General features: G+C 45.7%; 6 protein-coding genes across 6 annotated transcripts; 3 read left to right on the forward strand and 3 right to left on the reverse strand.

Moving 5' to 3' along the window:
* The first annotated feature begins 1,537 nt into the window (after positions 1 to 1,537).
* On the forward strand, positions 1,538 to 3,052 carry FOMMEDRAFT_18502 (aryl-alcohol dehydrogenase [NADP+]). The gene is made up of 4 exons (XM_007264441.1): positions 1,538 to 1,801; positions 1,852 to 1,933; positions 1,991 to 2,740; positions 2,790 to 3,052. The coding sequence occupies exons 1-4, from the start codon at positions 1,575 to 1,577 to the stop codon at positions 2,889 to 2,891; spliced, it is 1,161 nt and encodes a 386-aa protein (XP_007264503.1). The 5' UTR covers positions 1,538 to 1,574; the 3' UTR covers positions 2,892 to 3,052.
* Positions 3,053 to 3,386: 334 nt separating this feature from the next.
* On the reverse strand, positions 3,387 to 4,073 carry FOMMEDRAFT_153801 (uncharacterized protein; the record flags this gene model as incomplete). The annotated part of the gene is made up of 2 exons (XM_007264442.1): positions 3,387 to 3,791; positions 3,849 to 4,073. The coding sequence occupies 2 exons, from the start codon at positions 4,071 to 4,073 to the stop codon at positions 3,387 to 3,389; spliced, it is 630 nt and encodes a 209-aa protein (XP_007264504.1).
* Positions 4,074 to 4,376: 303 nt separating this feature from the next.
* Positions 4,377 to 6,323, reverse strand: FOMMEDRAFT_80307 (phosphoglycerate mutase-like protein; the record flags this gene model as incomplete). The annotated part of the gene is made up of 8 exons (XM_007264443.1): positions 4,377 to 4,529; positions 4,610 to 4,788; positions 4,879 to 4,931; positions 5,014 to 5,143; positions 5,251 to 5,416; positions 5,507 to 5,683; positions 5,752 to 5,976; positions 6,078 to 6,323. 8 exons carry the CDS (start codon positions 6,321 to 6,323, stop codon positions 4,377 to 4,379), a joined length of 1,329 nt encoding a protein of 442 aa, XP_007264505.1.
* Positions 6,324 to 7,050: 727 nt separating this feature from the next.
* FOMMEDRAFT_104889 (acyl-CoA N-acyltransferase) lies at positions 7,051 to 8,264 on the reverse strand. Its single transcript, XM_007264444.1, has 5 exons — positions 8,073 to 8,264; positions 7,984 to 8,002; positions 7,783 to 7,918; positions 7,671 to 7,726; positions 7,051 to 7,610 (listed from the first exon to the last, which is right to left on the reverse strand). Exons 1-5 carry the CDS (start codon positions 8,213 to 8,215, stop codon positions 7,287 to 7,289), a joined length of 678 nt encoding a protein of 225 aa, XP_007264506.1. The 5' UTR covers positions 8,216 to 8,264; the 3' UTR covers positions 7,051 to 7,286.
* A 175-nt stretch (positions 8,265 to 8,439) lies between these two features.
* FOMMEDRAFT_153804 (uncharacterized protein) lies at positions 8,440 to 9,930 on the forward strand (the record flags this gene model as incomplete). Its single annotated transcript, XM_007264445.1, has 3 exons — positions 8,440 to 8,742; positions 8,807 to 9,522; positions 9,579 to 9,930. 3 exons carry the CDS (start codon positions 8,440 to 8,442, stop codon positions 9,928 to 9,930), a joined length of 1,371 nt encoding a protein of 456 aa, XP_007264507.1.
* Positions 9,931 to 10,213: 283 nt separating this feature from the next.
* Positions 10,214 to 13,293, forward strand: FOMMEDRAFT_18506 (kinase-like protein). Its single transcript, XM_007264446.1, has 13 exons — positions 10,214 to 10,293; positions 10,350 to 10,435; positions 10,510 to 10,654; positions 10,722 to 10,898; positions 10,955 to 11,227; positions 11,293 to 11,457; positions 11,511 to 11,585; positions 11,646 to 11,822; positions 11,881 to 12,285; positions 12,358 to 12,531; positions 12,602 to 12,679; positions 12,738 to 12,950; positions 13,030 to 13,293. Exons 1-13 carry the CDS (start codon positions 10,237 to 10,239, stop codon positions 13,243 to 13,245), a joined length of 2,241 nt encoding a protein of 746 aa, XP_007264508.1. The 5' UTR covers positions 10,214 to 10,236; the 3' UTR covers positions 13,246 to 13,293.
* The last annotated feature ends 488 nt before the right edge of the window (positions 13,294 to 13,781 follow it).

The following is a 13,781-nucleotide window of genomic DNA, read 5'->3' on the forward strand; positions in this document are numbered from 1 at the left end:
ATTATATAATATATATTAAAATAATTCTGTCTTATTAACATATTATATAAGATAGATATACTATTAAGTACTATAATAATATGTTTCTGAATATATGTAAGCTTATATGTATCAGAATACAATTACTTTTATTATTTGTATTATACTAAGTGTAAAACACAAGAAGTACTAGTGTAATAGAAATCAGTTCCCACAGTCAATGTAAACTGCTGTTTACATCTGTAAGACACAGTATAGTCTATTTGTATGCTTAAAGGGTATACAATGCACTATACAATATATGTAAGAGTAGTTCACATCTATTAGGCTCTGTACAGTCCATTTGTATGCCTTAAAGAAGTAGTATCTACAATATAAACAGTCCACAGTCTGGTCCAGGGTCCAGGCAGTCCAAAGCGGTCCGGAAATTTTTGTCAAACGCTGGACTGTGGACTGGACCCCTGTTGGACCCAACTGGACCGGACCTCAATCGGACCGGACCAGAGGTCCAGTCCAGGTCCGGACCTGGTCCACAGTGGTCCTGGACCGGACAATGGCAACTATAATTATCGCAAGTTTCAGAGAGCTTCGACTCCACTATTAATTGCGTCAATTGGGACATGCTTTGTTGTCGAAGCACAGCGAAAATGACAATTCGGGTCACTGATTGTTAGGCAAGATCACTTCTAGATATATGAAACTGACCAAGAAACAAACAAAACGTCACAGATTGTAGAAGTGCTTGGACTTAAAGTTATGGTTGTTGAGTATCAAAATTTTGATAAAATCTTATAGATAGACTACATGGGCATTACAATGCTAATCATTACGTGTCTTGCATATACCTTGAGACATTTACGTTATATTAATATCATTTGCCAAAACTGAAGGAGAAGTGGCACTAGAAAAATCATCGAACCCCTACAGGAAATATATATTAATACTCCATATTGTATAACTGATAGAATGAAATAGGTTATGAAAACCAAGCAATCCAAAAAGGAGATGCATGCCTGATAACATAAATCCGTCTTCATTGTAGTGACTTCGTGATAGACAGAATCAGGATACAGGAACTTGATTCGAGCCACGAAGATCGTGGAAAAATATTTCCGTGAAGAACGATTAGTCATTCAGCTTGAAAAATCCTAACGATCGGCTTCAACGAGTTGTGACTTCAATAGCATGGAAGTGGTGAGTCATTAGTGGTATCAATAATATTGTTCTCTTTTGTTGAATGGAAGACCGGGTACAATGCAAGGCAGTATCTGGTCCTTGGATTAATATTTTAGCCTTGATATGTAAGTCGGATGTGTCATCGCGAGTTCAGAAGAAGTACTCATTTCGCATATCTACTACCGTTGGTCTCTTCTCCAGCTCGTGTCTTTCTGTGCCGCTTTGCCTTTGCATGACGCGTCGTCGGGGTGCGCGGACAGATAGAAAGTGCATTAGTAACGCTGATCTTGCCTCCTGTTAATGAAAACATCGAATATTGGTACTAGGGGCTGTCATGGTATAAATACAGCTATGCTGCTAGGCTATTTTCCATCTCACCACTTGAGGCACATCTAACGTTAATATCTATCGCCCAAGCAATGTCATTTTGGAAACCTGTGCCTCCACCACCGACTCCATTGGGTCGGTACCGCGTCCTCTCTCCGCATGCTGGGATCCGTGTTTCGCCGCTTCAGCTCGGAGCAATGAGCATTGGCGACAAGTGGGACAGTATCGGAATGGGCTCCATGGACAAGGAGTCGTCTTTCAAGCTTCTGGATGCTTACTTCGACGCTGGTGGTAACTTCATCGATACAGCTAATAATTAGTTCGTGTTCTGGTGACTTTGCATTTCGTTGTCTGACTGTTCTCCCATAGCCAGGACGAAACATCCGAAATGTTCATCGGAGAATGGGTAGAAAAGCGCGGAATTCGCGACCAACTTGTAATTGCAACAAAGGTTTGGACGCGTATCCATACTCTATTGTGAAGTCAGTGTTCACTGGCTACTTAACAGTACACGACGAACTTCAAGCGTGCGGCGACTGACATTGCTATTAAGGCTAACTATGTAGGAAATCACGCCAAATCACTCAAGATTAGTGTGGAAGCTAGCCTCAAGAAACTGCGCACGTCGTACATTGATATCCTGTACGTACATTGGTGGGACTACAACACGTCCATCGAGGAGGTAATGGACAGTTTGCACAATCTCGTTGTTGCTGGGAAGGTTCTTTACCTTGGCGTTTCCGATACCCCTGCGTGGGTGGTCTCTGCAGCCAATCAGTACGCAAAAGACCATGGGAAATCACCTTTCGTCATTTACCAGGGAGCATGGAACGTCATAGAACGCAGCTTCGAGCGTGAGATCATACCGATGGCGCGTGCGAACGGCTTAGCATTGGCACCGTGGAATGTCCTAGCAGCCGGACGTCTTCGCACCGATGCGGAAGAGGAAAAGCGTTTGGCCTCAGGTGAAAAGGGCCGTACGGCCTTCGTCGCGGATTGGGTCCGTAATGAAAACGAGAGAAAAATGAGTGCCGCTTTGGAAAAAGTTGCGAAGGAAGTCGGTACGGAACACATTACTGCTGTTGCAATCGCATACGTCATGCAGAAGACACCATTCGTGTTCCCTATTATTGGCGGTCGTAAGGTCGAGCATCTCACGGCGAACATCGATGCGCTCAAGATCTCGCTTTCGGATGAGCAGATCAAGTATCTCGAGAGCATCATTCCGTTTGATCCAGGCTTCCCTACTACAATGATCGTAAGCAAATTCATTGCTCCTCTGCATAGAATACTCAGACCGCTCTCAGGGAGATGGAACACCGAATAGGCCCAACCCATTGTTGGAGCCTGCCGCACACTGGGATCGATGGCCGCTCGCCGAAGCGATTAAAGCCGTTCCAAAAATTTAAAAGAATACTCATGGTTTCGAAAGACCAAGTAAGGCGTTTACCATATGGTGTTTGGTCGACTGAAAGCCCATTAGCCTCCCTGATGCTGGACAAGTCGGATATCAACTCGAGGAATGCCTCGTCCATGAAATAGAACAGACAAGAAATAAATTTAATTTTGTGTGTACAACTTGGAATCACTTTACGGAAATTCAGCACAACCGGCGTTTTTTTGTTTCCGAAGCAGAACATATTATCGACTATCAGATCGAACTGGATTTCTGAGGTATCCTGGAATGTAGTTAGTATTCAAAGGACACCCTTAAGACTGGCTTTCGACTCAACGGAATATTGGTAAATTTCTGATATCATCAACGAGGAACCAGTCTAAACTGGTACAAGCTCCTTGCTCCTTTAGAATGCTAAACCACAATGACCTGAGCGCTTTGGAGTGAGCCTAACAACTCGGACGGATTCCACATGAACATACAAAAGTGCAATTGGCACACCAACCATCTAGTCTAGGGCATTCGTCGTTACTTGTTCTCCTCGATAAGCTGCAATTACCTTTGGAGTACCAGAACCAAGTATAATAAGCGACAAGGCCAACGAGAAGGGTGTGCAAACAAATCTCCTAGCGTTCGAGGAGGATCCGGATTCGGACATTGTTGGCAAGCTCGATGAGTCGATAGTTGTATCTGCTGTGGGTGTATGCAAAGGGAGCTCGTGGAGCTGTTTTTCTGGCTCGGGTCGACAAGCATCATCTTCACCGAAATAGTCGATGGAAAGGTCAAAAACGTCGGAAGGAGTGTAAATAATGCCACCATATTGATCCTCAGTGTCTGATGATGAAAATGAAGGAGATGTGAATTGAGCAGATGGAGCCTCAGAGAATTCATAATCTTGTAGTTCAAGAGCCATCTAGAAGAAAACATGCTGAAAACAGGTAAACCAGTTCGGGAGAAATGATAGGCTTACATCCAATGCCTTGTCCAGACTGCCAGTGGCATTACTGCATTTTAATTGCTTCTCTATACAGTTATTACAGGAATCGTCCCGGTTCAAGGGCACCCATTCCTTAATTAATAGGAAGAGCCTGATGAGTTGTATCGAGTGAAAAGTGAGGTTATGCACATACGAGTCTTTCCTCTCTGCAGTACGTGCAGGCCCTTTGTCTCCTCTGTCGAAGGTTTCCTTTCTCATTTCGAATCATGGACAAAGCAAAGTACAGTGCATAGGGTGGTCTGAGACCACAGAAGCAACGAGAGTAGAAAGGCGTCGAGGGGTCCCTACAGCAGCATGTCGAGTCTTTTCCTTTTTCAAATACTCAGATAGCTGGAGCCAGTCATACACAACAATGTGGTACAACTTTCGGTTACGCAGACTTCTTGTCCTTGTGATAGTTTATGAATTCAAGAACACGACTAAATACGTAATCAGCGAGTTATTTTGCATACACACGGAGTAGTGCAATTATAGCCCGAGTTCACCGAACCGAGGTCGGCTTTACTGAGAACACGCCTCGAGGAGATTATCTGGAACGTTACTCTCAAGCAGACTGATGAAATCATCCAGAGCAACCCATTCCAGCGTCTGCACGGGTGTCCCTCCGTATATGACACGCACGAACCGCTCCTTCGTCTTTGGAGTTTGCCAGACCTTCCAGCCAAATAAACACTCAATTTAGTATAATCAAGACAAAAGATATCGGGAAGTAATATATATTGTAGGCCACTTACCTCCATGACGATCTCAGAACCCAACGCCGGCCATCGCAATGGTGCTACCTTCCCAAAACCTAGACCTGAAGTAAGACGAATGATGGAGCCATCATGTCCCACGTAAAACCTCAGTTTGTACGTCTCGGAACCGGATTTGAAAGCATTGAAGTTCATTGCTAGTTCCGTGAAGAACGCGCCTGCATTATTGAAATAACAATATATAAAGACAATGAACAAAATGAGATGATAGGCTAAGTATATGTCGTTGTGAGAATATTGGTACTGACCGAACGTGAGACGGACGTATTCAGTTGCGTTTTGCGCAGCGTTCCATATGTAACTTTATAGTCATATCAAGCATCAGGATTAGCAAATGACGGTGACATGACGGATGGATAGAAAAGTCGAAACGAAAAACGCACTTGTATTCGAAGTCGCCGATAGCGTGTACCTTATTCGCGTCATCCTCCGAAACGCACGAGCTAGTAGAGTTACATGGTAGTGGATGACCATGACACGTCCTTGAAGTGAACGTGTCAAAGAAATGATCATCTGTAAATAAAAAATCAGCCACCAAGACAGATAAGAGTTAAGTATGAAAGAAGTCATTAAAGAAAAAAAGTTGTAGTCCAGGGATTGAAGCAAAGAAGAATACGAACACCAGGAAGCCCAATCCGCGAGCCCAGTCGTGCCAAGTGTCGCGTCCAGCCTAGCTTTCAAGTCCTCGTTTGCCTGGAGATGATCTGTCCATGCTGGTACGGATTGATAGGCATCGCGAATTGCGTCTGCGTGGCTACATGCGTAATTCGGAGGTATCGAGTCAATCTAATTATTAAAGAAACGTGCAATAACAAAGTATTGATAAGTCAATTACTGAAATGTTGTAAACATAGGAAAGAATAGTTAGAGACCCACCACAGAAGGTTGAGTGACTACATTCCACGGTTTTGCAGCTGTTCGTGGATCCATACCAAACAAGAATCCTCCCGCAACTTCTTTGGTCCTTGGCTCAGTAGGCGTGCGGACAAGGATATCAGCTTCGTCCACGTTCTCCAAAAATCCAAGCTTCGTATGATACACAGACCAAAAGTCCTAAGTTCCAACCACAGTACATAACCCAATTAGATCCTCATATTAAACCAAGAAATGAAAAAACCAACCTGACCATGCTTAATAGCATCCTTCAACCCCTCCGCAGTCAACTGTCCTTCATCGCACGTCCCATTCCAAATTCGCGCAAGGAAAGGATGCCATGACGGGATGTCCGTCTCATAGATAATCGGTACGGTTCCCTGTGCGTAATCGAAAAGATGGATATCTGAACAATCCCATCCTGATGCTGGATTTAACTCTGCTTCATTTGGGTAAAGGTTGTCTGGAGTACGCTGTGGGTTTGAAGATCAATATTAATATAAAACGGATCATGGTTGGACGTTAAAACGATAGGAAGAAAGAAAAGAAGAAATTAAATTAAAAGTCGGCGTACCTTATGATGTCGGATTATTGCATTGACGTAAACCAGCTCAGGCTCGCCATCACCATTCGAAAGCGTCGGTTTCGAGTAATGCGCAGCGTTCACATGCGGAGCATTGCAGTAATTATACGTATTCCAAGGGAGACTCGAGGGTGTTTGAGAAGAGTTGTAAACACCCATACCAAATTCGTTTCCTGGGACACTAATATTTGCAGCTCCAGAAGCGCGAAGACCCGTAGATAGCGAGAGCAAAGACATTATAGCAGAGCCCATTCTCCGCGAAGATAGGACAGGCATCTCTGGAAATACCAATGACTCCAAGAACTCAACGAATGACCTAGGAAGGTTGACAGGCATGAATGGTCGTATATTTAAACTAGGATGAAAGAAGTTGAACCAGATGACGCAGGCATGCTTCGGTTAGAGGGCTAATCGGCACGGACGAACGTGCACTATTCTCTGTTGTTGGATGGAACCATCAGAGATCTTCAGCGACTTCTCTTCTCTCTATCTGTAGACGGAATTGTGGGAATGCAAGTCAGCTGATGATGCATACCCGTTGTATACACTGTACAGAGTGAAGAAGGGGTGTTATGGATACCTATTTATACACTGATATACTGTACCACCGTTTGCAAGAGGTGCCAAGAACGAGACCCTTGACGGATCGGACACAGCCGGAAACCCGTTAGATAGTATTGATTTTACGGCACGATGAATCTCTTCGTATAGGCTCTCCATGACAGAGCTCCACCAATAATTAATGAATATTTACACACTGATCCGGATGCTAATGCTAATAGCCATATGCATGTCCGCATATGGTGGTTCGGGATGACGTTTAAACTTCACTCTTCCGTTGTCGATCGTGACCGACATAACAAGATGGTAGACAGGAAAAAAAACATGCGCAGTATTACAAATGACACATGTATAATACAGCAATACAGCGTGTAATAATACGATACGGTATGAGTGGAGGAGAAAAAATGAGTGGGGATCGAGAGAAATTGCTTCTGTATGGTATACACAAGGTAAAAAGTGATAAAAGAGGAAAGAGAAAAGGAAATATTAAAACACAGAGGAAGGATCATCTTGAACAAGAAAAAAATGAGAGACTCCAGGAATTCGAGCAAAGGAAGCTCTATTAAAACCCGAGAACAGGAAGGAAGGTAGTTCCAAAAGGAAGCAAGAAAGCATGAGACCATGATGCGCAGCTATCTAACGCATAGAAACTTCGTCATCCGAATCGTCAAATCCAGCGATAAATTCCGGTAAGACACGGGTATTATATACGTTCGTCCGTCTCTGTGCAGCAGAACGAATCAGATTAACAGCATCTTCACTGTCCGAGTATGAACTCGATGCGGATCCGCTTCCTGAGGAGAGTAGAGGAGGTGGTGGAGGTGGTGGCACGGCGAGGATGAGTCGAAACGCATCTTTACCATTCATGTAGAACCGATGTAGACGTTTCTCTCGGATGAAGCCTAGAGATTCGTATAGTGAGAGTGCTGCTGCGTTGTCGAACTCTGTTTCAAGGACGACCTAAGAATACTAGTGTTAAGTATTATGATAAGGTATGTAGATGGTCAAGTTGGACGCCACCTCTTCGACACCGTGCTCCTTCATTGCGTCTACAGAATGTCGGACCAGTGTGCGTGCTGCATGGCGCATATGGGTCAGTTGTGAAGCGAGAAGCGAGGAACGGTAAACATACCAATGCCACGCTTCCTCCAGCCTCGGTCGACACTTAACATGGCGATGTAACCCCTGTTAGCAGCATCCCGATGCAAGCTCTGTTTGCAGACAATCACGCCAATGGGGTCCCCCGTTGGCAATGTGGATGAATAAGCCTATGTGATTGTGCATGTATCGGGGTTAGTCCATGAGCCGCATATAAACGACGAGAAGTACGTACCAGAAATGAGAGATGGGGCCTTCATTGGCATTACAATACTCAAGTTTCAGGTTAAGTCAACAAGGGGGATAATACATTTCTGGACGTACCATTGTCGCAGGAAATAGCGATAAGTGTATATAACATAGGGCTCGCTTAGCTCGCTCTGCACGAGAGCCATGATACTAGGCAAATCGGACTCGCCGACATATGGGCGGTAGACGATAGATGCGTCTGCCGCCTGTGTCTCCATGACCAGAGCGTTGTCAGTGCGTTCGTTGTCGTCGTGGTTGACACGTAGGTAGGAAAGCGGGGACCTTTGTTGACTCAGGTCAGGGACTGGGAAGCGAGTGGCCGTGGACGCGAGGATGTGCCGTGGCCGCCACGCGTGACGAGAATGAAAGCCGCGTTGACAGACTAGTGTGCTTGTTCGGACGCAAAGGCCAGATCTCAGATCCCCTCTCTTTGTCGCTGACGATGTCTAGCCCAGTGTCCTCCGTCAACCTCTCAGTTCTCAGTCTCGCTTTAAGCTCCTGGCTAGACGGCTCCGCCCAACTCCGTCGCTCACTCATCCTCTTCCCTCTCGAGCTTGGCATTGCTCCCAGTCACGATTCCAATTCATCATCAAGCCCAGCACTAGCATCACAAGATGATTCCGACCCGCCACGAAGAGAAACGGAACCAATTCGGCTTGTCGATAGGTGTTTACAATGGTTCACGAAGCCAGCGAGAGACCTGGACGAAGTTGAGAAGGTCATCGTTGGTGCTTTGGATCTCTCGGTACGTGTATGCTGCTCATTGGCGCCCAGATCAATCGTCTCATCATCGCACGTTTGTTACTTAGTCGTCTGTCTTACTGTTGAAACTATTGGGATCGGGGCCTATCCTGCCTTTCATTCTCAATCCGCTGAGCATTACTCTAGCGCTACCACGGAAGCTATCGCTCGGCCCTGTGAGATGGTCTCAGGTGGTGCTCTTATGTTTTCTCCTATCAACACTTCACGAAGCACAGCGCACGTCGGTCGCTACCGGCATAGCCTGGCTACGAATGAAGAAGGCAGCAAAAAACGAAGCTAATGTCGGCGAAGTCGTCCTTCGAGGCGAGAAGCTTGAAGAAACCAACGAAGACGAAGACGACGAACCCTGTGTCATCTGTTCAGGTGGCCAATCCGAGGGAACAACGCTCTCCGACTCCATCTCAAGCATCACTTCCCTCTCAACAACTCACACTACAAATACAAACTCAAACTCAAATACAAACTCAAATATCCCAGACCCTGGACCGCTAGAAGCCTTCTGCGTACACGCACCAACCAAACACCCAATGCACCGCTCGTGCTTCCTCGCATGGAAAGACGCATACTGGGAAGCCCGCGCCTCTCGACCTATCATAACCCTCGTCAGCGACGACTCTGCTGTCCCGTTACCAGGGACCTGGCAATGGCGAAGAGCACAAGCGATTCTCGCTTCGCTCGGTGCGCGAATATGGAACATGACGTATTACGTCCCGCTCGCACCTGCAGAGTTAACAGAGTCGACCGGTGTGAACGGTGTCGGCGAGTCAGTGTTCACATTACGATGTACCAACAGTACTCGGACAGCTGGATCTTCTGAAGAACTGGGAAGTATGGTCTCTGCTTGGCCACCCTGTCCAGGCTGTCGATCCGCAGTAAAGATGACCTTTGCTCGCGCCAGGTCAAGTCGACATCCAAATTCGTCGTCAAATGGCGGACGAAGTATGCTTTCGAAATTACTCTGCGTTTGGATCAAGTCGTGGAAACAGTTAGTGACTGGTCGGACTATAATTGTGAAGACTGCTACTCAGGTGTTATTTGCTGCTTTCCTGGTGTCGATGATGAGGATGAGGAAGTCGAATACTCGGCATTTGCTCATTTCGCGACGTGTATAGTCGTATGCTTGGGATGCCTATCGGGGAGGACGTTCGCGAATCTCGGCGTATATATCTGATATTATTTTCTTTGTGATTTTTGGGCTCTCGGGTGTTTATAATTGTAATTTTATTCGAATAGACGGATAGAAGAATAGGAATAGAAGTATGTACTTATGTAAGAGAAGTGAAATAATTTCTATTTATGGGATGCATCGAACAAATCAAATTAGATCTGTAATCGTCTAAGTACTAGGAGACGAGAAGTAATGGGCATTGGGCATGCACGGTGTACTTCATCAATTGATGGGTCATAATCGCCACTTTGTTCTGAACGCTCATCCTGATCATGCTTTAGCATTGTTGAATATTAACATAAACAGACAATGGACCGTCTTGCTGATGATTTTACGCTGGTTACCAATGACTTGAAAGTACACAAGGTTCGCACTGCAATAACTCCGTTTCCTTGTTTGTTATTTCGAACTCATATTCGAAGAGAGCTGCTGGGAATATCAAGGAACAATTGCATATAATTGCAAGGGGTCAAGACGGGAGAAAGTCAAACTCTCTGGACCTGTTACGGTGAGCCATTTCCCGTGGTCGCCCAAGCTATTTATCCTGATGATGACTGATTACCTTCTTCTTTTATCTGCTAGCTCTCCTATAAAAGTGGTAATTCCGAAGCTGCGAGTTCTTTCACGGCTTCCTCCGTTACAGAGCTATCTCAGGCAGGGGGAGGTTTCGGACTTGTTAGACCTACAGCATGAGGCGTGCTGGGTTTATGTGCAGTCGAGTAACGATGTCAGTACCCGCACTCCCTTTCATTTTTCACATCGGATGAGTACTGAATAGAGATCATGCATTGTAGGAGTTCATGCGAGAAGATATCGAAACACAAAGAGAGATATACAAAGCGGATCATAATGCGGATCTCGGCAACTTGAAACGTCTTCTACGAGATTGTCTCCGGAAAAATGACCTTTCGCAGCAGTTATCAAGATTATCGCCTCAGGAGGTTTCTGCTCTTCGAAGTGCTATAAATCTGGTACGGACAGGAAAATAAAACGGCTTGTTTATATGCTCTAACTGATCGCTTTTCAGGAATTACAATCCATCTCTGACCAAGCTTCCGACTCGCAGGCCGCACGATTGTTTAAAGAGGTAGTTTTGCGCTTAGGGGTTGAATCGACTCCAGGTAGGAATACGAAGAGCATCGTCCAGGATCTCACAGGAAAAATCGTAAGGATAAGCCAGCATCCAGTTGCTTTCGGTGCCATATGTGCTGTGTGGACGGGTGAATTGTATGGGAAGCGTGTAGCGTTGTACAGCCCGTCGCCGTATGCAAACAAGCGACATGACACAAATGTCATGAAGGTACTATCTCACTCTATTCTCATCTTCTTCTTTTCTGAACTAAGCCGTGACGAATATATTGGCAGAATGCTCCTGTATGGGCGTCTTTCGATCACCCCAACGTTTCGCCATTGTTGGGCATCTGTAGTGATCTGGAAGGTAATAAAACGGCTTTGGTGTCACGCTGGATGGAGAACGGGACAATCGAAACTTTTGTCAGAGTGAACCCTGGTGCTGATCGGCTGAAGCTCGTGAGTTATCAAACTCGCCGTTCCCGGGCGCATTAACTATTTTTACTCTTCAGATTTCGGGCATGGCATCTGGGCTTGCATATTTGCACAACAGATATCCACCTTACATACATGGATTATTTAACGGAGTAGGGTCATCTTATAACCTCTGAAGGTTGTCCACCAGCTGAATGAATTTGGATTGATAGGCTGCCGTATTGGTTAATGAAGAAAAGCAGGCGATCGTTGGAGGATTTGCGTCAGCAACTTTCGAAAGGGGTTGGGTGGTTGCAGTGCGGTGGTTGGCCCCCGAAAGCCTAGACAGTGCTAGTGATCAACTCACACCGGCGTCGGACGTATACAGTTTCGCTATGACAGCTTACACGGTGAGTATCAAACTAGATATAACAACTGAAAAAGTTCCCTTATCTCATATGAACGTAGGTTATGACCGGGACAATACCATTCGACGGAATACGTCAACCAGGACCCATCATCGATCTTCTCAAGAAAGGTGAACGTCCCGCACGACCTGATCGCAAGCTCGTTCATCACGGACTTGATGATAGACTATGGGACCTCATCCGACGATGTTGGTCGCAAGGTCCGGGAAACCGTCCGACGATGAACGAAGTCTGTCGAGAGCTGGAGAGGATGCGCGAACTCCCCGTCTTGGATGTACGAGATCTTACTGGTCTGATCACGCTCCCTAATGATGGTCTTACTGGCATTCGCGCTTGCGGTGCGTTCGGTGATATAAGAGTCGGTTTGTTGAAGGATGTGGGACCCGTTGCGTTGAAGACTTTGAACATCAAAGGAAGGACACAACCAGTCCTTCGGCACACCAAAGTACGAATATTTCCGATAACGACTTTTGGCTTTTACTAAATGTTCAACACTATAATTATTGCTTTAATTCAGAGATTCTACAGGGAAGCGTCCATCTGGAACGAATTGAAGCATCCAAACGTCCTTCCCTTCCTCGGAACCGCCGATCCGTTCGGCTTGACGACTTGCCTAGTATCACCATGGATGGAGAATGGCAATTTAATGGAATATATGAAAACGCACGCGGAAGAGTCGGCAATTCATATTGTTGCGTATACCTCTCTTCGGTAGGGGGCGCGAAACTCTTCTTAACATTGGTTCGGTTGTTCTGCAATAGGGTGTCGGGATTACAAGGGGGCTCGAATACTTACATGTGCATAAGCCCAACGCAGTGATTCACGGTGATCTAAGAGCGGTGCGTTGCTGTCATCATACCGCAACTTTATCCCCAACTGAACAAGCTCGGGCGCTAGGCCAACGTCCTGATCTCAAACTCCGGAGAACCATTACTATGCGACTTCGGACTGGCTGTGATAATCGAGGACCTGGCTCAGATGCCAATTTCCTCTGTACTCCAAGATGCCGGAAACCCGCGATGGATGGCTCCAGAACTATTTGTGGGCGAGCAGCAGGCCAGTATAAGCACAGCTTCGGACATTTGGGCGTTAGGAATGGTCTTCTTGGAGGTACGATCTTCCATTCTTGATTCACCGCCTTGTAGAACGAGGAACCTTATCGTGCTGAAACTCTTATTACTTACTGTAGATCGTGATGCTTGACGTGCCGTATCCAGAACTTAAGAGTTCGGCGCAAGTCATCGTGGAAGTACATAAGGGCGGACTGCCTTTGAGGCCTACGGGAGAAGAAGTGCTCCGCCGGGGCTTGAGTGATGATCTCTGGACGCTCATGATGAGTTGTTGGGAGAAGAGTCCGGGTGATAGACCTTCAGCGAGTGCTGTTCTTAGGGAACTTAAGGTGTAAAATAATCAATCTCAGGTGTACATTGTAGTCGATTAATTAGAAGCATTTTAAACAGAAAATACGTTATTATCCGGATCAGTTGATGAGATAACCCGTATCTGCACAGTACAACACCATTATTGTGAATAAAGCATCTTCCATTGGTCATAGTATTAAAGCAATTGTATTTCCTACCTTCATCACTTATTAATCTAATTGCATTTTTGACTGCCCAACCACTGGTGGGGGTACAGAGAAAGGCAGTACAACAAAAAGTCTGCTCTGCTAGAAACTATAAATACGACGGCTTTGATCGGCATTGTTCAGCGACACTCTCCATTTTTTATCAATGCGTTGGCAGTGTATCAGCAGATGGAAGTCCATGAGCTATGATGTGGCATGATATTGGGCTGATTGTTCAAACTCTGGTAAGTCTATCAATGATCACTGTTGCATAGAGCTGACAGTAGCTGTGGCTGCATGACCGAATGCATTTACAACAATGCACTGCCCATAAGACAGTTTATAAAATCAGGCTCCTCAGAAACCTTGACTAT

This window comes from Fomitiporia mediterranea (assembly GCF_000271605.1).
Source record: "Fomitiporia mediterranea MF3/22 unplaced genomic scaffold FOMMEscaffold_4, whole genome shotgun sequence".
Lineage (NCBI taxonomy): Eukaryota > Fungi > Basidiomycota > Agaricomycetes > Hymenochaetales > Hymenochaetaceae > Fomitiporia > Fomitiporia mediterranea.